General features: G+C 53.5%; 1 gene segment (V, D, J or C); it reads right to left on the bottom strand.

Moving 5' to 3' along the window:
- LOC140418614 (Ig heavy chain C region-like) overlaps nt 1-25,952 on the bottom strand; it is a 37,676-nt gene that overhangs the window by 6,764 nt on the left and 4,960 nt on the right. Inside the window, 3 exon segments of the C gene segment in view lie at nt 114-422; nt 1,277-1,582; nt 1,779-2,075. Coding sequence covers nt 114-422; nt 1,277-1,582; nt 1,779-2,075 — 912 coding nt within the window.

Here is a 25,952-nt window from a genome sequence, read left to right as displayed (position 1 = left end):
GGAATTACCAATCAGAATGGACCATAAATACCCTGAATGCTAAATACTGACCGCTGCACTGACACTGGAAATAGACACAATGGCTCACTTATTGCTTCAGTCTCACCGCTCACCTATTTTTTTGTGGATTGAAATTCTTAAAGGAGTTGGCAGGTCCTGGTGGCTCGCCACACAGTCAAACACAGCCCCACTCAGCCAGGCTTGTGTCGAGATGTTTAATTTGCTGACCACGCTCTCAGTATCTGCCCCAGGCTGGTCGGCAATCTCTGATTTCAGCGGCTTCTTCGCTTCACTCCAGGACACGTTGACGCCATAAGGAGCATTCGAAATGACGCAGGTTAAGGTTACTGTCGCCTCCAGTAAGACCTGTTCTATTTGTGGTGACAGTATTGTTACTGCGGCAACAGTGCAACCGGAAGGATCTGCGAATGAAAAAAGTGGAAATCAACCCAAGTTTTATCTTCAGAATCAGGACAGCAGGATTCAGCCTGAACTCTAAATGGGAATAAATCAACTTCGAAACATCAGCCTCTAAATAATCAACTTCGAAACATCAACCTCTAAAGACCGCCTTTAATCTTCTATACGCAATGGAAAATCAGGTTGGTTTGTGAAAACTATTCTCATTGTGAAATACAGTCAGCCCCGATATCATTCTAACGAATCAGCATTTCAGCATTCCCAATACAAATATTCCATTCCTGATCTCAGGAACGAAGTACTAGCGGTTGATCCATAAATAGGTTGGATGAACTTTCCAACACTTTCCCCCGGAGCTGTTATCAGTTAAGTGTTTGAGACACCCACTGACTCAAATATAATCAGCTGTCTCAGGATAAAGCTGGTATCAAGTCCACCAGGGGCTGGTTTAGCACGGGGCTAAATCGCTGGCTTTTAAAGCAGACCAAGGCAGGCCACCAGCGCGGGTCCAATTCCCATACCAGCCTCCCCGAACAGGCGCCGGAATGTGACGAACAGGGGGCTTTTCACAGTAACTTCATTTGAAGCCTACTTGTGACAATAAGCGATTTTCATGTCATTCATTCACCTCACTCACTAAATTACTTCAAATTATAGGGATACAGTTATTTCCATATTCATAAAATCGTGAATGATAAGCAACCCTCATGCAGCTCTTACATCAGAATGAAACACAAACTACATGGCAGTAAATTAGAAGTTGTTCTGTGCTTTGCACTAACTTCAGTAAATTCCTGATTTGGATTAACATCAGAGTGCAGGATGATTCATTGTTTCCTCTGTTTGTGTCTCTTACCAGACGCGGTGATGTTGCGACTTTGGGTGACCTCTTGATGAGTGACCTGGCAGGTATAGACCGCTTTGCTGAACCATTCCCCAGCGGAGACTGTCAGCCGACTGCTCGCCGAGAAGTTCCCGTTCACTTCACAGGGGGGCGAGGTGACAAATCCTGAACCCATGGCTTGTCCATTCTTCAGCCACTTCACCGTCATTGACTTTGAATGGAAATCGTTGATTGAACAGACCATGGTTGCAAATTTCTGTCTTGAGATTTCTTCATTGGAACTCACGGTGAGGAGAACATTTGGAGTGTTGACTCCACCTTCAAGAAACACAAGTTAGACACTTCTTGAAGAAGATGTAATCAATAAAATTACTAATTGTATTTTAACAGTTTCTCTGTGGTCACTATTTCTCGCAGGAATCAGAACTATGCAGAGAACCATAAATGTGTTATGACCAAAGATGTAAATAAAGTAATCAAAGCGTCTGTTTCTCACATTTTCCACAACACTTACATTTCATTCCAATGCTCTTGTCTGAGCCGCTGTGTCGAACCTCACAGCTGATTTCGCTGCATCCCCCCTCTGACTCGGTGATGGTTAACTGACTGCTCAGGGTGTAGGTTCCCTTCTTGTTTCTCACTGACGGGTATTTCTTAACTCCAGTGGTGATCAGCTGCCCATCTTTCTTCCAGGTAAGGCTGGTGATTTCTGGGGAGTAGTCCATCGCCAAACAGCCGAAGGTCACGGAGCCGTCACTGTTGTGTTGCTGACAGGAGACCAGGCTGTAGAGAGTGGGCGGAGACGGTGTCGCTGGGGGAGAATGGTCCATTCAACAAGTTAGACTCTGTTATTTGTGATTTATAAGTTAACAAGCACTTCAAAATGTGACCATGCGTTTATCCGAATATTTTCTCATTAAACGTTACATCCACATTTCAGCATCTATCATTTGGGGATCACCATCTCTATGGCCCCTCAATAGAAACTCACATCTCTCTCTCCATCTCTATCACATGACAAAAAATAGCATTTTGATGCCACCTGAATGATGTAACTTTCATTGAATTGAATGAGAGGAGCAGAGGGTTTTCCCCATTATTTCAGCCATCATGTAAAATAAAATGTAAATGGCGCCATAATCACAGAGACTGCTCTCCTTTTCAGAGCTGACTTGTGGTGATTTGACCTGAGGGTCAGCACATCTCAGATGAGGGGCAAGTTTGAGAATGGTGGTCTTCATGAGAACCTCAGCCGATACAGCAATTGAACTCGCGCTGTTGGGGTCGCTTTCCATCACGAACCAGCCGCCCAGCTTACTGAGCTGTGTACGTCACAATCCAGCTCACTGAGCTGTGTACGTCACAATCCAGCTAACTGAGCTGTGTACGTCACAATCCAGCTCACTGAGCTGTGTACGTCACAATCCAGCTAACTGAGCTGTGTACCTCACAATTCAGATAACTGAGCTGTGTACGTCACAATCCAGCTAACTGAGCTGTGTACGTCACAATCCAGCTAACTGAGCTGTGTACGTCACAATCCAGCTAACTGAGCTGTGTACGTCACAATCCAGCTAACTGAGCTGTGTACGTCACAATCCACCTAACTGAGCTGTGTACTTCACAATCCAGCTAACTGAGCTGTGTACGTCACAATCCAGCTAACTGAGCTGTGTACGTCACAATCCAGCTAACTGAGCTGTGTACGTCACAATCCAGCTAACTGAGCTGTGTACGTCACAATCCAGCTCACTGAGCTGTGTACGTCACAATCCACCTAACTGAGCTGTGTACGTCACAATCCAGCTAACTGAGCTGTGTATGTCACAATCCAGCTATCTGAGCTGTGTCCGTCACAATCTAGCTCACTGAGCTGTGTACGTCACAATCCAGTTAACTGAGCTGTGTACGTCACAATTCAGTTAACTGAGCTGTGTACGTTACAGTCCAGTGAGGGTGTGTGAGTGAGGGTGTGTGAGTGAGGGTGTGTGAGTGAGGGTGTGTGAGTGTGGGTGAGTGAGTGAGGGTGTGTGTGTGAGGGTGTGTGAATGAGGGTGTGTGTGTGAGGGTGTGTGAAAGAGGGTGTGTGTGTGAGGGTGTGTGAATGAGGGTATGTGAGTGAGGGTGTGTGAGTGAGGGTGTGTGTGAGGGTGTGTGAGTGAGGGTGTGTGAGTGAGGGTGTGTGAGTGAGGGTGTGTGAGTGAGGGTGTGTGTGTGAGGGTGTGTGAATGAGGGTGTGTGTGTGAGGGTGTGTGTGTGAGGGTGTGTGTGAGGGTGTGTGAGTGTGGGTGTGTGAGTGAGGGTGTGTGAGTGAGGGTGTGTGAGTGAGGGTGTGTGAGTGAGGGTGTGTGAGTGTGGGTGAGTGAGTGAGGGTGTGTGAGTGAAGGTGTGTGAGTGAGGGTGTGTGAGTGAGTGTGTGTGTGAGGGTGTGTGAGTGAGGGTGTGTGAGTGAGTGAGAGTGAGAGAGTGTGAGTGAGGGTGTGTGAGTGAGGGTGTGTGAGTGAGGGTGTGTGAGTGAGGGTGTGTGAGTGAGTGTGTGTGTGAGGGTGTGTGAGTGAGGGTGTGTGAGTGAGTGAGTGTGAGAGTGTGTGAGTGAGGGTGTTTGAGTGAGGGTGTGTGAGTGAGGGTGTGTGAGTGAGGGTGTGTGAGTGATGGTGTGTGAGTGAGGGTGTGTGAGTGAGGGTGTGTGAGTGAGGGTGTGTGAGTGAGGGTGGGTGAGTGAGGGTGGGTGAGTGAGGGTGTGTGAGTGAGGGTGGGTGAGTGAGGGTGGGTGAGTGAGGGTGTGTGAGTGAGGGTGAGTGTGTGAGGGTGTGTGAGTGAGGGTGTGAGAGTGAGGGTGTGTGAGTGAGGGTGTGTGAGTGAGGGTGTGTGAGTGAGGGTGTGTGAGTGAGGGTGTGTGAGTGAGGGTGTGTGAGTGAGGGTGTCTGTGTGAGGGTGTGTGTGTGAGGGTGTGTGAGTGAGGGTGTGTGAGTGTGAGTGTGTGAGAGTGAGGGTGTGAGAGTGAGGGTGTGTGAGTGAGGGTGTGTGAGTGTGAGTGTGTGAGTGAGGGTGTGTGAGTGAGGGTGTGAGAGTGAGGGTGTGTGAGTGAGGGTGTGTGAGTGAGAGTGTGTGAGTGAGAGTGTGTGAGTGAGGGTGTGTGAGTGTGAGTGTGTGAGTGAGGGTGTGAGAGTGAGTGTGTGTGAGTGAGGGTGTGAGTGTGAGGGTGTGTGAGTGAGGGTGTGTGTGAGTGAGGTTGTGTGAGTGAGGGTGTGTGAGTGAGGGTATGTGAGTGAGAGTGTGTGAGTGAGGGTGTGTGAGTGAGGGTGAGTGAGTGAGGGTGTGTGAGTTTGTGTGTGTGAGTTTGTGTGTGTGAGTGACGGTGTGTGTGAGTGAGGGAGTGTGAGTGAGGGTGTGTGAGTGAGGGTATGTGAGTGAGGGTGTGTGAGTGAGTGTGTGTGTGAGGGTGTGTGAGTGAGGGTGTGTGAGTGAGTGTGTGTATGAGGGTGTGTGAGTGAGGGAGTGTGAGTGAGTGAGTGTGAGAGTGTGTGAGTGAGGGTGTGTGAGTGAGGGTGTGTGAGTGAGGGTGTGTGAGTGAGGGTGTGTGAGTGAGTGTGTGTGTGAGGGTGTGTGAGTGAGGGTGTGTGAGTGAGTGAGTGTGAGAGTGTGTGAGTGAGGGTGTGTAAGTGAGGGTGTGTGAGTGAGGGTGTGTGAGTGAGGGTGTGTGAGTGAGGGTGTGTGAGTGCGGGTGTGTGAGTGAGGGTGTGTGAGTGCGGGTGTGTGAGTGAGGGTGGGTGAGTGAGGGAGTGTGAGTGAGGGAGTGTGAGTGAGGGTGTGTGAGTGAGGGTATGTGAGTGAGGGTGAGTGAGTGAGGGTGTGTGAGTGAGTGTGTGTGAGTGAGGGTGTGTGAGTGAGGGTGTGTGAGTCAGGGTGTGTGAGTCAGGGTGTGTGAGGGTGTGTGAGTGAGGGTGTGTGTTTGAGGGTGTGTGAGTGAGGGTGTGTGAGTCAGGGTGTGTGAAGGTGTGTGAGTGAGGGTGTGTGTTTGAGGGTGTGTGAGTGAGGGTGGGTGAGTGAGCGTGTGTGAGTGAGGGTGTGTGAGTGAGGGTGTGTGAGTGAGGGTGTGTGAGTGAGGGTGTGTGAGTCAGGGTGTGTGAGTGAGGGTGTGTGAGTCAGGGTGTGTGAGTGTGGGTGTGTGAGTGAGGGTGTGTGAGTGGGGGTGTGTGAGTGAGGGTGTGTGAGTGAGGGTATGTGAGTGAGGGTGTGTGAGTGAGGGTGTGTGAGTGAGGGTGTGTGAGTGAGGGTGTGTGAGTGAGGGTGTGTGAGTGAGGGTGTGTGAGTGAGGGTGTGTGTGTGAGGGTGTGTGTGTGAGGGTGTGTGAGTGAGGGTGTGTGAGTGAGGGTGGGTGAGTGAGGGTGGGTGAGTGAGGGTGTGTGAGTGAGGGTGAGTGAGTGAGGGTGTGTGAGTGAGGGTGTGTGAGTGAGGGTGTGTGAGTGAGGGTGTATGAGTGAGGGTGAGTGAGTGAGGGTGAGTGAGTGAGGGTGAGTGAGTGAGGGTGTGTGAGTGAGGGTGTGTGAGTGAGGGTGTGTGAGTGAGGGTGTGTGAGTGAGGGTGTGTGAGTGAGGGTGTGTGAGTGAGGGTGTGTGTGTGAGGGTGTGTGAGTGAGGGTATGTGAGTGAGGGTGTGTGAGTGAGGGTGTGTGTGAGGGTGTGTGAGTGAGGGTGTGTGAGTGAGGGTGAGTGAGTGAGGGTGTGTGAGTCAGGGTGTGTGAGTGAGGGTGTGTTTGTGAGGGTGTGTGTGTGAGGGTGTGTGAGTGAGGGTGTGTGTGTGAGGGTGTGTGAGTGAGGGAGTGTGAGTGAGGGTGTGTGAGTGAGGGTGTGTGAGTGTGAGTGTGTAAGTGAGGGTGTGTGAGTGAGGGTATGTGAGTGAGGATGTGTGAGTGAGGGTGTGTGAGTGAGGGTGTATGAGTGAGGATATGTGAGTGAGGATATGTGAGTGAGGGTGTGTGAGTGAGGGAGTGTGAGTGAGAGTGTGTGAGTGAGGGTGTGTGAGTGTGAGGGTGTGTGAGTGAGGGTGTGTGTGTGAGGGTGTGTGAGTGACGGTGTGTGAGTGAGGGTGAGTGAGTGAGGGTGTGTGAGTGAGGGTGTGTGAGTGAGGGTGTGTGAGTGAGGGTATGTGAGTGAGCTGTGTGAGTGAGGGTGTGTGAGTGAGGGTGTGCGAGTGAGGGTGTGTGAGTGAGGGTGTGTGAGTGAGGGTGTGTGAGTGAGGGTGTGTGAGTGAGGGTGTGTGAGTGAGGGTGTGTGAGTGAGGGTATGTGAGTGAGGATGTGTGAGTGAGGGTGTGTGAGTGAGGGTGTGTGAGTGAGGGTGTGTGAGTGAGAGTGTGTGAGTGAGGGTGTGTGAGTGTGAGTGTGTGAGTGAGGGTGTGTGAGTGAGGGTGTATGAGTGAGGGTGTGTGAGTGAGAGTGTTTGAGTGAGGGTGTGTGAGTATGAGTGTGTGAGTGAGGGTGTGTGAGTGAGGGTGTATGAGTGAGGGTGTGTGAGTGAGAGTGTTTGAGTGAGGGTGTGTGAGTGAGGGTGTGTGAGTGAGGGTGTGTGAGTGAGGGTATGTGAGTGAGCTGTGTGAGTGAGGGTGTGTGAGTGAGGGTGTGTGAGTGAGGGTGTGTGAGTGAGGGTGTGTGAGTGAGGGTGTGTGAGTGAGGGTGTGTGAGTGAGGGAGTGTGAGTGAGGGAGTGTGAGTGAGGGTGTGTTTGTGAGGGTGTGTGAGTGACAGTGTGTGAGTGACGGTGTGTGAGTGAGGGTGTGTGTGTGAGGGTGTGTGAGTGAGGGTGTGTGAGTGAGGGTGTGTGAGTGAGGGTGTGTGAGTGAGGGTGTGTGAGTGAGGGTGTGTGAGTGAGGATATGTGAGTGAGGGTGTGTGAGTGAGGATGTGTGAGTGAGGGTGTGTGAGTGAGGGTGTGTGAGTGAGGATATGTGAGTGAGGGTGTGTGAGTGAGGGAGTGTGAGTGAGAGTGTGTGAGTGAGGGTGTGTGAGTGTGAGTGTGTGAGTGAGGGTGTGTGAGTGAGGGTGTGTGTGTGAGGGTGTGTGAGTGAGGGTGTGTGAGTGAGGGTGAGTGAGTGAGGGTGTGTGAGTGAGGGTGTGTGAGTGAGGGTGTGTTTGTGAGGGTGTGTGTGTGAGGGTGTGTGAGTGAGGGTGTGTGTGTGAGGGTGTGTGAGTGAGGGAGTGTGAGTGAGAGTGTGTGAGTGAGGGTGTGTGAGTGTGAGTGTGTGAGTGAGGGTGTGTGAGTGAGGGTATGTGAGTGAGGATGTGTGAGTGAGGGTGTGTGAGTGAGGGTGTGTGAGTGAGGGTGTGTGAGTGAGAGTGTGTGAGTGAGGGTGTGTGAGTGTGAGTGTGTGAGTGAGGGTGTGTGAGTGAGGGTGTATGAGTGAGGGTGTGTGAGTGAGAGTGTTTGAGTGAGGGTGTGTGAGTATGAGTGTGTGAGTGAGGGTGTGTGAGTGAGGGTGTGTGAGTGAGGGTGTGTGAGTGAGGGTATGTGAGTGAGCTGTGTGAGTGAGGGTGTGTGAGTGAGGGTGTGTGAGTGAGGGTGTGTGAGTGAGGGTGTGTGAGTGAGGGTGTGTGAGTCAGGGTGTGTGAGTGAGGGTGTGTGAGTGAGGGTGTGTGAGTGAGGGAGTGTGAGTGAGGGAGTGTGAGTGAGGGTGTGTTTGTGAGGGTGTGTGAGTGACAGTGTGTGTGTGAGGGCGTGTGAGTGAGGGTGTGTGAGTGAGGGTGTGTGAGTGAGGGTGTGTGAGTGAGAGTGTGTGAGTGAGGGTGTGTGAGTGAGGGTGTGAGAGTGAGGGTGTGAGAGTGAGGGTGTGTGAGTGAGGGTGTGTGTGTGTGAGGGTGTGTGAGTGAGGGTGTGTGAGTGAGGGTGTGTGTGTGAGGGTGTGAGTGTGAGGGTGTGTGAGTGAGGGTGTGTGTGAGTGAGGTTGTGTGAGTGAGGGTGTGTGAGTGAGAGTGTGTGAGTGAGAGTGTGTGAGTGAGGGTGTGTGATTGAGGGTGAGTGAGTGAGGGTGTGTGAGTTTCTGTGTGTGAGTGACGGTGTGTGTGAGTGAGGGTGTGTGAGTGAGGGTGTGTGAGTGAGGGTGTGTGAGTGAGGGTGTGTGAGTGAGGGTGTGTGAGTCAGGGTGTGTGAGGGTGTGTGAGTGAGGGTGTGTGTTTGAGGGTGTGTGAGTGAGGGTGTGTGAGTGAGGGTGTGTGAGTCAGGGTGTGTGAGGGTGTGTGAGTGAGGGTGTGTGAGTGAGGGTGTGTGATGAGGGTGTGTGATGAGGGTGTGTGAGTGAAGGTGTGTGAGTGTGGGTGTGTGAGTGAGGGTGTGTGAGTGAGGGTGTGTGAGTGAGAGTGTGTGAGTGAGGGTGTGTGAGTGAGGGTATGTGAGTGAGGGTGTGTGAGTGAGGGTGTGTGAGTGTGAGTGTGTGAGTGAGGGTGTGAGAGTGAGAGTGTGTGAGTGAGGGTGTGTGAGTGTGAGTGTGTGAGTGAGGGTGTGAGAGTAAGGATGTGTGAGTGAGGGTGTGTGAGTGAGGGTGTGTGAGTGAGAGTGTGTGAGTGAGAGTGTGTGAGTGAGGGTGTGTGAGTGTGAGTGTGTGAGTGAGGGTGTGAGAGTGAGTGTGTGTGAGTGAGGGTGTGTGAGTGAGGGTGTGTGTGTGAGGGTGTGAGTGTGAGGGTGTGAGTGTGAGGGTGTGTGAGTGAGGGTGTGTGTGAGTGAGGTTGTGTGAGTGAGGGTATGTGAGTGAGAGTGTGTGAGTGAGGGTGTGTGAGTGAGGGTGAGTGAGTGAGGGTGTGTGAGTTTGTGTGTGTGAGTTTGTGTGTGTGAGTTCGTGTGTGTGAGTGACGGTGTGTGTGAGTGAGGGAGTGTGAGTGAGGGTGTGTGAGTGAGGGTATGTGAGTGAGGGTGAGTGAGTGAGGGTGTGTGAGTGAGGGTGTGTGAGTGAGGGTGTGTGAGTGAGGGTGTGTGAGTGAGGGTGTGTGAGTCAGGGTGTGTGAGGGTGTGTGAGTGAGGGTGTGTGTTTGAGGGTGTGTGAGTGAGGGTGTGTGAGTAAGGGTGTGTGAGTGAGGGTGTGTGAGTCAGGGTGTGTGAAGGTGTGTGAGTGAGGGTGTGTGTTTGAGGGTGTGTGAGTGAGGGTGGGTGAGTGAGCGTGTGTGAGTGAGGGTGTGTGAGTGAGGGTGTGTGTTTGAGGGTGTGTGAGTGAGGGTGTGTGAGTCAGGGTGTTTGAGGGTGTGTGAGTGAGGGTGTGTGAGTGAGGGTGTGTGAGTGGGGGTGTGTGAGTGAGGGTGTGTGAGTGAGGGTATGTGAGTGAGGGTGTGTGAGTGAGGGTGTGTGAGTGAGGGTGTGTGAGTGAGGGTGTGTGAGTGAGGGTGTGTGTGTGAGGGTGTGTGTGTGAGGGTGTGTGAGTGAGGGTGTGTGAGTGAGGGTGTGAGTGAGGGTGGGTGAGTGAGGGTGTGTGAGTGAGGGTGTGTGAGTGAGGGTGAGTGTGTGAGGGTGTGTGAGTGAGGGTGTGTGAGTGAGGGTGTGTGAGTGAGGGTGTATGAGTGAGGGTGAGTGAGTGAGGGTGAGTGAGTGAGGGTGTGTGAGTGAGGGTGTGTGAGTGAGGGTGTGTGAGTGAGGGTGTGTGTGTGAGGGTGTGTGAGTGAGGGTGTGTGTGAGGGTGTGTGAGTGAGGGTGTGTGAGTGAGGGTGAGTGAGTGAGGGTGTGTGAGTCAGGGTGTGTGAGTGAGGGTGTGTTTGTGAGGGTGTGTGTGTGAGGGTGTGTGAGTGAGGGTGTGTGTGTGAGGGTGTGTGAGTGAAGGAGTGTGAGTGAGAGTGTGTGAGTGAGGGTGTGTGAGTGTGAGTGTGTGAGTGAGGGTGTGTGAGTGAGGGTATGTGAGTGAGGATGTGTGAGTGAGGGTGTGTGAGTGACGGTGTGTGAGTGAGGATATGTGAGTGAGGTTGTGTGAGTGAGGGAGTGTGAGTGAGAGTGTGTGAGTGAGGGTGTGTGAGTGTGAGTGTGTGAGTGAGGGTGTGTGAGTGAGGGTGTGTGTGTGAGGGTGTGTGAGTGAGGGTGTGTGAGTGAGGGTGAGTGAGTGAGGGTGTGTGAGTGAGGGTGTGTGAGTGAGGGTGTGTGTGTGAGGGTCTGTGAGTGAGGGTGTGTTTATGAGGGTGTGTGAGTGAGGGAGTGTGAGTGAGAGTGTGTGAGTGAGGGTGTGTGAGTGTGAGTGTGTGAGTGAGGGTGTGTGAGTGAGGGTATGTGAGTGAGGATGTGTGAGTCAGGGTGTGTGAGTGAGGGTGTGTGAGTGAGGGTGTGTGAGTAAGGGTGTGTGAGTGAGAGTGTTTGAGTGAGGGTGTGTGAGTGTGAGTGTGTGAGTGAGGGTGTGTGAGTGAGGGTGTGTGAGTGAGGGTGTGTGAGTGAGGGTATGTGAGTGAGCTGTGTGAGTGAGGGTGTGTGAGTGAGGGTGTGTGAGTGAGGGTGTGTGAGTGAGGGTGTGTGAGTGAGGGTGTGTGAGTGAGGGTGTGTGAGTGAGGGTGTGTGAGTGAGGGTGTGTGAGTGAGGGTGTGTGAGTGAGGGAGTGTGAGTGAGAGTGTGTGAGTGAGGGTGTGTGAGTGTGAGTGTGTGAGTGAGGGTGTGTGAGTGAGGGTGTGTGTGTGAGGGTGTGTGAGTGAGGGTGTGTGAGTGAGGGTGAGTGAGTGAGGGTGTGTGAGTGAGGGTGTGTGAGTGAGGGTGTGTTTGTGAGGGTGTGTGTGTGAGGGTGTGTGAGTGAGGGTGTGTGTGTGAGGGTGTGTGAGTGAGGGAGTGTGAGTGAGAGTGTGTGAGTGAGGGTGTGTGAGTGTGAGTGAGGGTGTGTGAGTGAGGGTATGTGAGTGAGGGTGTGTGAGTGAGGGTGTGTGAGTGAGGGTGTGTGAGTGAGGGTGTGTGAGTGAGAGTGTGTGAGTGAGGGTGTGTGAGTGTGAGTGTGTGAGTGAGGGTGTGTGAGTGAGGGTGTATGAGTGAGGGTGTGTGAGTGAGAGTGTGTGAGTGAGAGTGTGTGAGTGAGGGTGTGTGAGTGAGGGTGTGTGAGTGAGAGTGTGTGAGTGAGGGTGTGTGAGTGAGGGTGTGTGAGTGAGGGTGTGTGAGTGAGGGTATGTGAGTGAGCTGTGTGAGTGAGGGTGTGTGAGTGAGGGTGTGTGAGTGAGGGTGTGTGAGTGAGGGTGTGTGAGTGAGGGTGTGTGAGTGAGGGTGTGTGAGTGAGGGTGTGTGAGTGAGGGAGTGTGAGTGAGGGAGTGTGAGTGAGGGTGTGTTTGTGAGGGTGTGTGAGTGACAGTGTGTGAGTGAGGGTGTGTGAGTGAGGGTGTGTGAGTGAGGGTGTGTGAGTGAGGGTGTGTGAGTGAGGGTGTGTGAGTGAGGGTGTGTGAGTGAGGGTGTGTGAGTGAGGGTGTGTGAGTGAGGATATGTGAGTGAGGATATGTGAGTGAGGGTGTGTGAGTGAGGATGTGTGAGTGAGGGTGTGTGAGTGAGGGTGCGTGAGTGAGGATATGTGAGTGAGGGTGTGTGAGTGAGGGAGTGTGAGTGAGAGTGTGTGAGTGAGGCTGTGTGAGTGTGAGTGTGTGAGTGAGGGTGTGTGAGTGAGGGTGTGTGTGTGAGGGTGTGTGAGTGAGGGTGTGTGAGTGAGGGTGAGTGAGTGAGGGTGTGTGAGTGAGGGTGTGTGAGTGAGGGTGTGTTTGTGAGGGTGTGTGTGTGAGGGTGTGTGAGTGAGGGTGTGTGTGTGATGGTGTGTGAGTGAGGGAGTGTGAGTGAGAGTGTGTGAGTGAGGGTGTGTGAGTGTGAGTGTGTGAGTGAGGGTGTGTGAGTGAGGGTATGTGAGTGAGGATGTGTGAGTGAGGGTGTGTGTGTGAGGGTGTATGAGTGAGGGTGTGTGAGTGAGAGTGTGTGAGTGAGGGTGTGTGAGTGTGAGTGTGTGAGTGAGGGTGTGTGAGTGAGGGTGTATGAGTGAGGGTGTGTGAGTGAGAGTGTTTGAGTGAGGGTGTGTGAGTGTGAGTGTGTGAGTGAGGGTGTGTGAGTGAGGGTGTGTGAGTGAGGGTGTGTGAGTGAGGGTATGTGAGTGAGCTGTGTGAGTGAGGGTGTGTGAGTGAGGGTGTGTGAGTGAGGGTGTGTGAGTGAGGGTGTGTGAGTGAGGGTGTGTGAGTCAGGGTGTGTGAGTGAGGGAGTGTGAGTGAGGGAGTGTGAGTGAGGGAGTGTTTGTGAGGGTGTGTGAGTGACAGTGTGTGTGTGAGGGTGTGTGAGTGAGGGTGTGTGAGTGAGGGTGTGTGAGTGAGGGTGTGTGAGTGAGGGTGTGTGAGTGAGGGTGTGTGAGTGAGGGTGTGAGAGTGAGGGTGTGAGAGTGAGGGTGTGTGAGTGAGAGTGTGTGAGTAAGGGTGTGTGAGTGACAGTGTGTGTGTGAGGGTGTGTGAGTGAGGGAGTGTGAGTGAGAGTGTGTGAGTGAGGGTGTGTGAGTGTGAGTGAGGGTGTGTGAGTGAGGGTATGTGAGTGAGGGTGTGTGAGTGAGGGTGTGTGAGTGAGGGTGTGTGAGTGAGGGTGTGTGAGTGAGGGTGTGTGAGTGAGGGTGTGTGAGTGAGGGTGTGTGAGTGAGGGTGTGTGAGTGAGGGTGTGTGAGTGAGGGTGTGTGAGTGAGGGTGTGTGAGTGAGGATATGTGAGTGAGGATATGTGAGTGAGGGTGTGTGAGTGAGGATGTGTGAGTGAGGGTGTGTGAGTGAGGGTGCGTGAGTGAGGATATGTGAGTGAGGGTGTGTGAGTGAGGGAGTGTGAGTGAGAGTGTGTGAGTGAGGCTGTGTGAGTGTGAGTGTGTGAGTGAGGGTGTGTGAGTGAGGGTGTGTGTGTGAGGGTGTGTGAGTGAGGGTGTGTGAGTGAGGGTGAGTGAGTGAGGGTGTGTGAGTGAGGGTGTGTGAGTGAGGGTGTGTTTGTGAGGGTGTGTGTGTGAGGGTGTGTGAGTGAGGGTGTGTGTGTGATGGTGTGTGAGTGAGGGAGTGTGAGTGAGAGTGTGTGAGTGAGGGTGTGTGAGTGTGAGTGTGTGAGTGAGGGTGTGTGAGTGAGGGTATGTGAGTGAGGATGTGTGAGTGAGGGTGTGTGAGTGAGGGTGTATGAGTGAGGGTGTGTGAGTGAGAGTGTGTGAGTGAGGGTGTGTGAGTGTGAGTGTGTGAGTGAGGGTGTGTGAGTGAGGGTGTATGAGTGAGGGTGTGTGAGTGAGAGTGTTTGAGTGAGGGTGTGTGAGTGTGAGTGTGTGAGTGAGGGTGTGTGAGTGAGGGTGTGTGAGTGAGGGTGTGTGAGTGAGGGTATGTGAGTGAGCTGTGTGAGTGAGGGTGTGTGAGTGAGGGTGTGTGAGTGAGGGTGTGTGAGTGAGGGTGTGTGAGTCAGGGTGTGTGAGTGAGGGTGTGTGAGTGAGGGTGTGTGAGTGAGGGAGTGTGAGTGAGGGAGTGTGAGTGAGGGAGTGTTTGTGAGGGTGTGTGAGTGACAGTGTGTGTGTGAGGGTGTGTGAGTGAGGGTGTGTGAGTGAGGGTGTGTGAGTGAGGGTGTGTGAGTGAGGGTGTGTGAGTGAGGGTGTGTGAGTGAGGGTGTGTGAGTGAGGGTGTGAGAGTGAGGGTGTGAGAGTGAGGGTGTGTGTGTGTGAGGGTGTGTGTGTGTGAGGGTGTGTGAGTGAGGGTGTGTGAGTGAGGGTGTGTGTGTGAGGGTGTGAGTGTGAGGGTGTGTGAGTGAGGGTGTGTGTGAGTGAGGCTGTGTGAGTGTGGGTGTGTGAGTGAGAGTGTGTGAGTGAGAGTGTGTGAGTGAGGGTGTGTGAGTGAGGGTGAGTGAGTGAGGGTGTGTGAGTTTCTGTGTGTGAGTTTGTGTGTGTGAGTGACGGTGTGTGTGAGTGAGGGTGTGTGAGTGAGGGTGTGTGAGTGAGGGTGTGTGAGTGAGGGTGTGTGAGTGAGGGTGTGTGAGTGAGGGTGTGTGAGTCAGGGTGTGTGAGGGTGTGTGAGTGAGGGTGTGTGTTTGAGGGTGTGTGAGTGAGGGTGTGTGATTCAGGGTGTGTGAGGGTGTGTGAGTGAGGGTGTGTGATGAGGGTGTGTGATGAGGGTGTGTGAGTGAAGGTGTGTGAGTGTGGGTGTGTGAGTGAGGGTGTGTGAGTGAGGGTGTGTGAGTGAGGGTGTGTGAGTGAGGGTGTGTGAGTGAGGGTATGTGAGTGAGGGTGTGTGAGTGAGGGTGTGTGAGTGAGGGTGTGTGAGTGAGGGTGTGTGAGTGAGGGTGTGTGTGTTTGAGGGTGTGTGTTTGAGGGTGTGTGAGTGAGGGTGGGTGAGTGAGTGTATGTGAGTGAGGGTGTGTGAATAAGGTTGTGTGTGAGTGAGGTTGTGTGAGTGAGTGAGGGTGTGTGAGTGAGTGAGGGTGTGTGAGTGAGTGAGGGTGTGTGAGTGAGTGAGGGTGTGTGAGTGAGCGTGAGTGAGTGAAGGTGTGTGAGTGAGGGTGTGTGAGTGAGGGTGTGTGAGTGAGGGTGTGTGAATGAGGGTGTGTGTGTGAGGGTGTGTGAGTGAGGGTGTGTGAGTGAGGGTGAGTGAGTGAAGGTGTGTGAGTGAGGGTGTGTGAGTGAGGGTGTATGAGTGAGGGCGAATGAATGTGGGTGAGTGAGTGAGGGCGAATTAATGTGGGTGCGTGAGTGAGAGCTGTGAGTGTGTGTGTGTGAGAGGGTGTGTGAGTGAGGTTGTGTGAGTGAGGGTGTGTGAGTGAGGGTGTGTGAGTGAGGGTGTGTGAGTGAGGGTGTGTGAGTGAGTTTGTGTGTGTGAGTGAGGTGTGTGAGTGAGGGTGTGTGAGTGAGGGTGTGTGAGTGAGGGTGTGTGAGTGAGTTTGTGTGTGTGAGTTTGTGTGTGTGAGTGAGGGTGTGTGAGTGAGGGTGTGTGAGTGAGGGTGTGTGAGTGAGGGCGTGTGTGTGAGGGCATGTGTGTGAGTCAGGTTGTGTGAGTCAGGTTGTGTGAGTGAGGGTGTGTGAGTGAGGGTGTGTGAGTGAGGGTGTGTGAGTGAGGGTGTGTGTGTGAGGGTGTGTGAGTGAGGGTGTGTGAGTGAGGGTATGTGAGTGAGGGTGTGTGAGTGAGGGTGTGTGAGTGAGGGTGTGTGAGTGAGGGTGTGTGAGAGGATGTGTAAGTGAGGGTGTGTGAGAGGGTGTGTGAGTGAGGGTATGAGAGTGAGGGTGTGTGAGTGACGGTGTGTGTGAGTGAGGGTGTGTGAGTGAGGGTGTGTGAGTGAGGGTGTGTGAGAGATGGTGTGCGAGTGAGGGTGTGTGAGTGAGGGTATGTGAGTGTGGGTGTATGAGGGTGTGTGAGTGAGGGTGTGTGAGCGAGGGTTTGTGAGTGAGGGTGTGTGTGTGAGGTTGTGTGAGGGTGTGTGTGTGAGTGAGGTTGTGTGAGTGAGGTTGTGTGAGTGAGGTTGTGTGAGTGAGGTTGTGTGAGTGAGGGTGTGTGAGTGAGGGTGTGTGAGTGAGGGCGTGTGAATGAGGGCGTGTGAATGAGGGTGTAAGTGAGGGCGTGCAATTGAGGTTGTGTGAGTCTGTGTGTGAGAGGGTGTGTGAGAGGGTGTGTGAGTGAGGGTGTGAGACGGTGTGTGTGTGAATGTGTGTGAGAGGGTGGGTTAGTGAGGGTGTGTGTGACTGCGGGTGTATGAGTGAGGGTGTGTGAGTGAGGGTGTGTGAGTGAGGGTGTGTGAGTGAGGGTGTGTGAGTCAGGGTGTGTGAGTGAGGGTGTGTGTGTGTGAGGGTGTGTGTGTGAGGGTGTATGATTGAGGGTGTGTGAGTGAGGGTATGAGAGTGAGTGACGGTGTGTGTGAGAGAGGGTGTGTGAGAGGGTGTGCGAGTGAGTGTGTGTGAATGAGGGTGTGTGAATGAGGGTGTGTGAGTGAGGGTGTGTGAGTGAGGGTGTGTGAGGGTGTGTGAGTGAGGGTGTGTGAGTGAGGTTGTATGAGTGAGGGTATGTGAGTGAGGGTGTGTGAGTGAGGGTGTATGAGTGAGGGCGAATGAATGTGGGTGGGTGAGTGAGGGTGTGTGTGGGTGGGAGAGTGGGAGCTGTGAGTGTGTGTGTGTGTGAGAGGGTGTGTAAGAGGGTGTGTGAGAGAGGGTGTGTGAGAGGGTGTGTGAGTTTGTGTGTATGAGAGTGTGTGTGAGTGAGGGTGTGTGAGTGAGGGTGTGTGAGTGAGGGTGTGTGAGAGGATGTGTAAGTGAGGGTGTGTGAGAGGGTGTGTGAGTGAGGGTATGAGAGTGAGGGTGTGTGAGTGACGGTGTGTGTGAGTGAGGGTGTGTGAGTGAGGGTGTGTGAGTGAGGGTGTGTGAGAGAGGGTGTGCGAGTGAGGGTGTGTGAGTGAGGGTATGTGAGTGTGGGTGTATGAGGGTGTGTGAGTGAGGGTGTGTGAGCGAGGGTTTGTGAGTGAGGGTGTGTGTGTGAGGTTGTGTGAGGGTGTGTGTGTGAGTGAGGTTGTGTGAGTGAGGTTGTGTGAGTGAGGTTGTGTGAGTGAGGTTGTGTGAGTGAGGGTGTGTGAGTGAGGGCGTGTGAGTGAGGGCGTGTGAATGAGGGTGTAAGTGAGGGCGTGCAAGTGAGGTTGTGTGAGTCTGTGTGAGAGAGGGTGTGTGAGAGGGTGTGTGAGTGAGGGTGTGAGACGGTGTGTGTGTGAATGTGTGTGAGAGGGTGGGTTAGTGAGGGTGTATGAGGGTGTGTGTGACTGCGGGTGTATGAGTGAGGGTGTGTGAGTGAGGGTGTGTGAGTGAGGGTGTGTGAGTGAGGGTGTGTGAGTGAGGGTGTGTGAGTGAGGGAGTGTGTGTGTGAGGGTGTGTGGGTGAGGGTGTATGATTGAGGGTGTGTGAGTGAGGGTATGAGAGTGAGTGACGGTGTGTGTGAGAGAGGGTGTGTGAGAGGGTGTGCGAGTGAGTGTGTGTGAATGAGGGTGTGTGAATGAGGGTGTGTGAGTGAGGGTGTGTGAGTGAGGGTGTGTGAGTGAGGGTGTGTGTGTGTGAGGGTGTGTGTGTGAGAGTGTGTGAGGGTGTGTGAGTGAGGGTGTATGATTGAGGGTGTGTGAGTGAGGGTGTGTGAGGGTGTGTGAGTGAGGGTGTGTGAGTGAGGTTGTATGAGTGAGGGTGTGTGAGTGAGGGTGTGTGAGTGAGGGTGTGTGAGTGAGGGTGTGAGAGTGAGGGTGTGAGTGAGGGTGTGTGAGTGAGGGTGTGTGAGTGAGGGTGTGTGAGTGAGGGTGTGTGAGTGAGGGTGTGTGAGTGAGGGTGTGAGAGTGAGGGTGTGAGTGAGGGTGTGTTTGTGAGGGTGTGTGAGTGAGGGTGTGTGAGTGAGGGTGTGTGGGTGAGGGTGTGTGAGTGAGGGTGTGTGTGAGAGGGTGTGAGAGCGAGGGTGTGTGAGTGGGGGTGTGTGAATGAGGGTGTGTGTGTGAAAGGGTGAGTGAGCGTGTGTGAGTGAGGGTGTGTGTGAGAGGGTGTGAGAGCGAGGGTGTGTGAGTGAGGGTGTGTGAGTGAGGGTGTGAGTGAGTGAGGGTGTGTGAGTGAGGGTGTGTGTGAGAGGGTGTGAGAGCGAGGGTGTGTGAGTGGGGGTGTGTGAATGAGGGTGTGTGTGTGAAAGGGTGAGTGAGCGTGTGTGAGTGAGGGTGTGTGAGTGAGGGTGTGTGAGTGAGGGTGTGAGTGAGTGAGGGTGTGTGAGTGAGGGTGTGTGAATGAGGGTGTGTGTGTGAAAGGGTGAGTGAGCGTGTGTGAGTGAGGGTGTGTGTGAGAGGGTGTGAGAGCGAGGGTGTGTGAGTGAGGGTGTGTGAGTGAGGGTGTGAGTGAGTGAGGGTGTGTGAGTGAGGGTGTGTGTGAGAGGGTGTGAGAGCGAGGGTGTGTGAGTGGGGGTGTGTGAATGAGGGTGTGTGTGTGAAAGGGTGAGTGAGCGTGTGTGAGTGAGGGTGTGTGAGTGAGGGTGTGTGAGTGAGGGTGTGAGTGAGTGAGGGTGTGTGAGTGAGGGTGTATGAGTGAGGGTGTGTGAGTGAGAGTGTTTGAGTGAGGGTGTGTGAGTGTGAGTGTGTGAGTGAGGGTGTGTGAGTGAGGGTGTGTGAGTGAGGGTGTGTGAGTGAGGGTATGTGAGTGAGCTGTGTGAGTGAGGGTGTGTGAGTGAGGGTGTGTGAGTGAGGGTGTGTGAGTGAGGGTGTGTGAGTCAGGGTGTGTGAGTCAGGGTGTGTGAGTGAGGGTGTGTGAGTGAGGGTGTGTGAGTGAGGGAGTGTGAGTGAGGGAGTGTGAGTGAGGGAGTGTTTGTGAGGGTGTGTGAGTGACAGTGTGTGTGTGAGGGTGTGTGAGTGAGGGTGTGTGAGTGAGGGTGTGTGAGTGAGGGTGTGTGAGTGAGGGTGTGTGAGTGAGGGTGTGTGAGTGAGGGTGTGAGAGTGAGGGTATGAGAGTGAGGGTGTGTGAGTGAGAGTGTGTGAGTGAGGGTGTGTGAGTGACAGTGTGTGTGTGAGGGTGTGTGAGTGAGGGAGTGTGAGTGAGAGTGTGTGAGTGAGGGTGTGTGAGTGTGAGTGAGGGTGTGTGAGTGAGGGTATGTGAGTGAGGGTGTGTGAGCGAGGGTGTGTGAGTGAGGGTGTGTGAGTGAGGGTGTGTGAGTGAGAGTGTGTGAGTGAGGGTGTGTGAGTGTGAGTGTGTGAGTGAGGGTGTGTGAGTGAGGGTGTATGAGTGAGGTTGTGTGAGTTAGAGTGTGTGAGTGAGAGTGTGTGAGTGAGGGTGTGTGAGTGAGGGTGTGTGAGTGAGAGTGTGTGAGTGAGGGTGTGTGAGTGAGGGTGTGTGAGTGAGGGTGTGTGAGTGAGCTGTGTGAGTGAGGGTGTGTGAGTGAGGGTGTGTGAGTGAGGGTGTGTGAGTGAGGGTGTGTGAGTGAGGGTGTGTGAGTGAGGGTGTGTGAGTGAGGGTGTGTGAGTGAGGGTGTGTGAGTGAGGGTGTGTGAGTGAGGGAGTGTGAGTGAGGGAGTGTGAGTGAGGGTGTGTTTGTGAGGGTGTGTGAGTGACAGTGTGTGAGTGAGGGTGTGTGAGTGAGGGTGTGTGAGTGAGGGTGTGTGAGTGAGGGTGTGTGAGTGAGGGTGTGTGAGTGAGGGTGTGTGAGTGAGGGTGTGTGAGTGAGGGTGTGTGAGTGAGGATATGTGAGTGAGGATATGTGAGTGAGGGTGTGTGAGTGAGGATGTGTGAGTGAGGGTGTGTAAGTGAGGGTGCGTGAGTGAGGATATGTGAGTGAGGGTGTGTGAGTGAGGGAGTGTGAGTGAGAGTGTGTGAGTGAGGCTGTGTGAGTGTGAGTGTGTGAGTGAGGGTGTGTGAGTGAGGGTGTGTGTGTGAGGGTGTGTGAGTGAGGGTGTGTGAGTGAGGGTGAGTGAGTGAGGGTGTGTGAGTGAGGGTGTGTGAGTGAGTGTGTGTTTGTGAGGGTGTGTGTGTGAGGGTGTGTGAGTGAGGGTGTGTGTGTGATGGTGTGTGAGTGAGGGAGTGTGAGTGAGAGTGTGTGAGTGAGGGTGTGTGAGTGTGAGTGTGTGAGTGAGGGTGTGTGAGTGAGGGTATGTGAGTGAGGATGTGTGAGTGAGGGTGTGTGAGTGAGGGTGTATGAGTGAGGGTGTGTGAGTGAGAGTGTGTGAGTGAGGGTGTGTGAGTGTGAGTGTGTGAGTGAGGGTGTGTGAGTGAGGGTGTATGAGTGAGGGTGTGTGAGTGAGAGTGTTTGAGTGAGGGTGTGTGAGTGTGAGTGTGTGAGTGAGGGTGTGTGAGTGAGGGTGTGTGAGTGAGGGTGTGTGAGTGAGGGTATGTGAGTGAGCTGTGTGAGTGAGGGTGTGTGAGTGAGGGTGTGTGAGTGAGGGTGTGTGAGTGAGGGTGTGTGAGTCAGGGTGTGTGAGTGAGGGTGTGTGAGTGAGGGTGTGTGAGTGAGGGAGTGTGAGTGAGGGAGTGTGAGTGAGGGAGTGTTTGTGAGGGTGTGTGAGTGACAGTGTGTGTGTGAGGGTGTGTGAGTGAGGGTGTGTGAGTGAGGGTGTGTGAGTGAGGGTGTGTGAGTGAGGGTGTGTGAGTGAGGGTGTGTGAGTGAGGGTGTGTGAGTGAGGGTGTGAGAGTGAGGGTGTCAGAGTGAGGGTGTGTGTGTGTGAGGGTGTGTGTGTGTGAGGGTGTGTGAGTGAGGGTGTGTGAGTGAGGGTGTGTGTGTGAGGGTGTGAGTGTGAGGGTGTGTGAGTGAGGGTGTGTGTGAGTGAGGCTGTGTGAGTGTGGGTGTGTGAGTGAGAGTGTGTGAGTGAGAGTGTGTGAGTGAGGGTGTGTGAGTGAGGGTGAGTGAGTGAGGGTGTTTGAGTTTCTGTGTGTGAGTTTGTGTGTGTGAGTGAGGGTGTGTGTGAGTGAGGGTGTGTGAGTGAGGGTGTGTGAGTGAGGGTGTGTGAGTGAGGGTGTGTGAGTGAGGGTGTGTGAGTGAGGGTGTGTGAGTCAGGGTGTGTGAGGGTGTGTGAGTGAGGGTGTGTGTTTGAGGGTGTGTGAGTGAGGGTGTGTGATTCAGGGTGTGTGAGGGTGTGTGAGTGAGGGTGTGTGATGAGGGTGTGTGATGAGGGTGTGTGAGTGAAGGTGTGTGAGTGTGGGTGTGTGAGTGAGGGTGTGTGAGTGAGGGTGTGTGAGTGAGGGTGTGTGAGTGAGGGTGTGTGAGTGAGGGTATGTGAGTGAGGGTGTGTGAGTGAGGGTGTGTGAGTGAGGGTGTGTGAGTGAGGGTGTGTGAGTGAGGGTGTGTGTGTTTGAGGGTGTGTGTTTGAGGGTGTGTGAGTGAGGGTGGGTGAGTGAGTGTATGTGAGTGAGGGTGTGTGAATAAGGTTGTGTGTGAGTGAGGTTGTGTGAGTGAGTGAGGGTGTGTGAGTGAGTGAGGGTGTGTGAGTGAGTGAGGGTGTGTGAGTGAGTGAGGGTGTGTGAGTGAGCGTGAGTGAGTGAAGGTGTGTGAGTGAGGGTGTGTGAGTGAGGGTGTGTGAGTGAGGGTGTGTGAATGAGGGTGTGTGTGTGAGGGTGTGTGAGTGAGGGTGTGTGAGTGAGGGTGAGTGAGTGAAGGTGTGTGAGTGAGGGTGTGTGAGTGAGGGTGTATGAGTGAGGGCGAATGAATGTGGGTGAGTGAGTGAGGGCGAATTAATGTGGGTGCGTGAGTGAGAGCTGTGAGTGTGTGTGTGTGAGAGGGTGTGTGAGTGAGGTTGTGTGAGTGAGGGTGTGTGAGTGAGGGTGTGTGAGTGAGGGTGTGTGAGTGAGGGTGTGTGAGTGAGTTTGTGTGTGTGAGTGAGGTGTGTGAGTGAGGGTGTGTGAGTGAGGGTGTGTGAGTGAGGGTGTGTGAGTGAGTTTGTGTGTGTGAGTTTGTGTGTGTGAGTGAGGGTGTGTGAGTGAGGGTGTGTGAGTGAGGGTGTGTGAGTGAGGGCGTGTGTGTGAGGGCATGTGTGTGAGTCAGGTTGTGTGAGTCAGGTTGTGTGAGTGAGGGTGTGTGAGTGAGGGTGTGTGAGTGAGGGTGTGTGAGTGAGGGTGTGTGTGTGAGGGTGTGTGAGTGAGGGTGTGTGAGTGAGGGTATGTGAGTGAGGGTGTGTGAGTGAGGGTGTGTGAGTGAGGGTGTGTGAGTGAGGGTGTGTGAGAGGATGTGTAAGTGAGGGTGTGTGAGAGGGTGTGTGAGTGAGGGTATGAGAGTGAGGGTGTGTGAGTGACGGTGTGTGTGAGTGAGGGTGTGTGAGTGAGGGTGTGTGAGTGAGGGTGTGTGAGAGATGGTGTGCGAGTGAGGGTGTGTGAGTGAGGGTATGTGAGTGTGGGTGTATGAGGGTGTGTGAGTGAGGGTGTGTGAGCGAGGGTTTGTGAGTGAGAGTGTGTGTGTGAGGTTGTGAGAGGGTGTGTGTGTGAGTGAGGTTGTGTGAGTGAGGTTGTGTGAGTGAGGTTGTGTGAGTGAGGTTGTGTGAGTGAGGGTGTGTGAGTGAGGGTGTGTGAGTGAGGGCGTGTGAATGAGGGCGTGTGAATGAGGGTGTAAGTGAGGGCGTGCAATTGAGGTTGTGTGAGTCTGTGTGTGAGAGGGTGTGTGAGAGGGTGTGTGAGTGAGGGTGTGAGACGGTGTGTGTGTGAATGTGTGTGAGAGGGTGGGTTAGTGAGGGTGTGTGTGACTGCGGGTGTATGAGTGAGGGTGTGTGAGTGAGGGTGTGTGAGTGAGGGTGTGTGAGTGAGGGTGTGTGAGTGAGGGTGTGTGAGTGAGGGTGTGTGTGTGTGAGGGTGTGTGTGTGAGGGTGTATGATTGAGGGTGTGTGAGTGAGGGTATGAGAGTGAGTGACGGTGTGTGTGAGAGAGGGTGTGTGAGAGGGTGTGCGAGTGAGTGTGTGTGAATGAGGGTGTGTGAATGAGGGTGTGTGAGTGAGGGTGTGTGAGTGAGGGTGTGTGAGGGTGTGTGAGTGAGGGTGTGTGAGTGAGGTTGTATGAGTGAGGGTATGTGAGTGAGGGTGTGTGAGTGAGGGTGTATGAGTGAGGGCGAATGAATGTGGGTGGGTGAGTGAGGGTGTGTGTGGGTGGGAGAGTGGGAGCTGTGAGTGTGTGTGTGTGTGAGAGGGTGTGTAAGAGGGTGTGTGAGAGAGGGTGTGTGAGAGGGTGTGTGAGTTTGTGTGTATGAGAGTGTGTGTGAGTGAGGGTGTGTGAGTGAGGGTGTGTGAGTGAGGGTGTGTGAGAGGATGTGTAAGTGAGGGTGTGTGAGAGGGTGTGTGAGTGAGGGTATGAGAGTGAGGGTGTGTGAGTGACGGTGTGTGTGAGTGAGGGTGTGTGAGTGAGGGTGTGTGAGTGAGGGTGTGTGAGAGAGGGTGTGCGAGTGAGGGTGTGTGAGTGAGGGTATGTGAGTGTGGGTGTATGAGGGTGTGTGAGTGAGGGTGTGTGAGCGAGGGTTTGTGAGTGAGGGTGTGTGTGTGAGGTTGTGTGAGGGTGTGTGTGTGAGTGAGGTTGTGTGAGTGAGGTTGTGTGAGTGAGGTTGTGTGAGTGAGGTTGTGTGAGTGAGGGTGTGTGAGTGAGGGCGTGTGAGTGAGGGCGTGTGAATGAGGGTGTAAGTGAGGGCGTGCAAGTGAGGTTGTGTGAGTCTGTGTGAGAGAGGGTGTGTGAGAGGGTGTGTGAGTGAGGGTGTGAGACGGTGTGTGTGTGAATGTGTGTGAGAGGGTGGGTTAGTGAGGGTGTATGAGGGTGTGTGTGACTGCGGGTGTATGAGTGAGGGTGTGTGAGTGAGGGTGTGTGAGTGAGGGTGTGTGAGTGAGGGTGTGTGAGTGAGGGTGTGTGAGTGAGGGAGTGTGTGTGTGAGGGTGTGTGGGTGAGGGTGTATGATTGAGGGTGTGTGAGTGAGGGTATGAGAGTGAGTGACGGTGTGTGTGAGAGAGGGTGTGTGAGAGGGTGTGCGAGTGAGTGTGTGTGAATGAGGGTGTGTGAATGAGGGTGTGTGAGTGAGGGTGTGTGAGTGAGGGTGTGTGAGTGAGGGTGTGTGTGTGTGAGGGTGTGTGTGTGAGAGTGTGTGAGGGTGTGTGAGTGAGGGTGTATGATTGAGGGTGTGTGAGTGAGGGTGTGTGAGGGTGTGTGAGTGAGGGTGTGTGAGTGAGGTTGTATGAGTGAGGGTGTGTGAGTGAGGGTGTGTGAGTGAGGGTGTGTGAGTGAGGGTGTGAGAGTGAGGGTGTGAGTGAGGGTGTGTGAGTGAGGGTGTGTGAGTGAGGGTGTGTGAGTGAGGGTGTGTGAGTGAGGGTGTGAGAGTGAGGGTGTGAGTGAGGGTGTGTTTGTGAGGGTGTGTGAGTGAGGGTGTGTGAGTGAGGGTGTGTGGGTGAGGGTGTGTGAGTGAGGGTGTGTGTGAGAGGGTGTGAGAGCGAGGGTGTGTGAGTGGGGGTGTGTGAATGAGGGTGTGTGTGTGAAAGGGTGAGTGAGCGTGTGTGAGTGAGGGTGTGTGTGAGAGGGTGTGAGAGCGAGGGTGTGTGAGTGAGGGTGTGTGAGTGAGGGTGTGAGTGAGTGAGGGTGTGTGAGTGAGGGTGTGTGTGAGAGGGTGTGAGAGCGAGGGTGTGTGAGTGGGGGTGTGTGAATGAGGGTGTGTGTGTGAAAGGGTGAGTGAGCGTGTGTGAGTGAGGGTGTGTGAGTGAGGGTGTGTGAGTGAGGGTGTGAGTGAGTGAGGGTGTGTGAGTGAGGGTGTGTGAATGAGGGTGTGTGTGTGAAAGGGTGAGTGAGCGTGTGTGAGTGAGGGTGTGTGAGTGAGGGTGTGTGAGTGAGGGTGTGAGTGAGTGAGGGTGTGTGAGTGAGGGTGTGTGTGTGAAAGCGTGAGTGAGGGTGTGTGAGTGAGGGTGTGTGAATGAGGGTGTGTGAGTGAAAGGGTGAGTGAGCGTGTGTGAGTGAGGGTTGATGTGTTAGAGTGGGTGAATGCACTTTGCTGAAAGAGGATGAGTGAGTGAGGATGTGTGATTTAGGGTTGATGAGTTAGAGTGGGTGAGTGCGTGGTGCTGAAAAAAGTTGAGTGAGAAAACAATTTAGAACTGGGACAATGAACATTCCTGCGACTTAACGGATTTTCATTTTGCAAATGGGATTTTTGTGCCCGTAAAAGTCTTGTCACATTGTGTCAGAGAGAGTGTGTTGTGTTTATTCATTCTTGTGATGTAGGCTCGGCCTGCATTTATCTTCCATCCCTCATTGACTTTGAGAAGATGCTGAGCTTCCTTCTTTAACCATTGCAGTCCATGTGGTGTTTCCCCGAGTCCGATACATGATGTTGAACCAGCGGCAGTGCAGGAACGGAGATATATTACATAGTCATGATGGTGAATGGTGAGGAGGGGACCTTCCAGTTGGTGATGTTCCCATGTGTCTATTGACCTTGTCCAAATGGCCGCTGTCATCGGTTTGGAAAATGCTGCCTACGGAGACACGATGAGCTTCAGCAGCGGATGTTTAGATAGTGGACAGGCTTTGGGGAGTCAGAAGATGGGTTTTCACCTTTGATCTGTTCTTCTGGCCTCAAAATTTCTATGACTCGCCCAGATCACTTTCTGGTCCATGTTGATCACCAGGAGGTTGTTAGTGGTTTTCAATGATGGTAATGCCAGTCAATGTCAAGGGGCGGTGGTTAGATCTGTTCTTACTGGAGGTGGGCATTGCCTTCAATTGGGTGACTTGACTGTTACTTACCACTTGTCGGCCAGAACCGCATAGAGCCTCCATGTTGCTTTATTTACAGGTTTATTTAGTGACTGCACAGTTGCAAATTGTGCTGAGCATGGTGCAATCATCTGCCATCAACCCCTGTTCAGACCTGATGATGGAAAGAAGGTCATTGATGAACAAGCTGAAGATGGTTGGACCTCGGACACTGCCCTGAAGAAGTCTCGCAGTGATGTCCTAGAACTGAGCTGATTGGCCTCCAGCAATGGAATCCATCCACCTTGGTGCTGGTTGTGACTCCAACCAGCGGAGATTCTTCCCCTGATTCCCATCCATTCATTCTTTGGTTGGGCTGCTTGAGGTCTCACGTTTCAATGCTGCCTTGATTTGGCGGCACGGCAGCACAGTGGTTAACCCTGTTGCTTCACAGCACCAGGGACCCGGGTTCGATTCCCACTTGGGCCATTGCCTGTGCGGAGTCTGCACGTTCTCCCCGGAGTCTGGGTGGGTTTTCTCCGAGTGATCCGGTTTCCTCCCACAAGTCCCGAAAATCGACCTGTTAGGTGGTTTGGATATTCCGAATTCTCCCTCTGT

The sequence above is a fragment of the Scyliorhinus torazame genome, chromosome 5 (assembly GCF_047496885.1).
Source record: "Scyliorhinus torazame isolate Kashiwa2021f chromosome 5, sScyTor2.1, whole genome shotgun sequence".
NCBI classification, from domain to species: domain Eukaryota; kingdom Metazoa; phylum Chordata; class Chondrichthyes; order Carcharhiniformes; family Scyliorhinidae; genus Scyliorhinus; species Scyliorhinus torazame.
The sequence above is the reverse complement of the archived record's forward strand: the minus strand, read 5'-3'. Positions and strand labels throughout refer to the sequence as shown.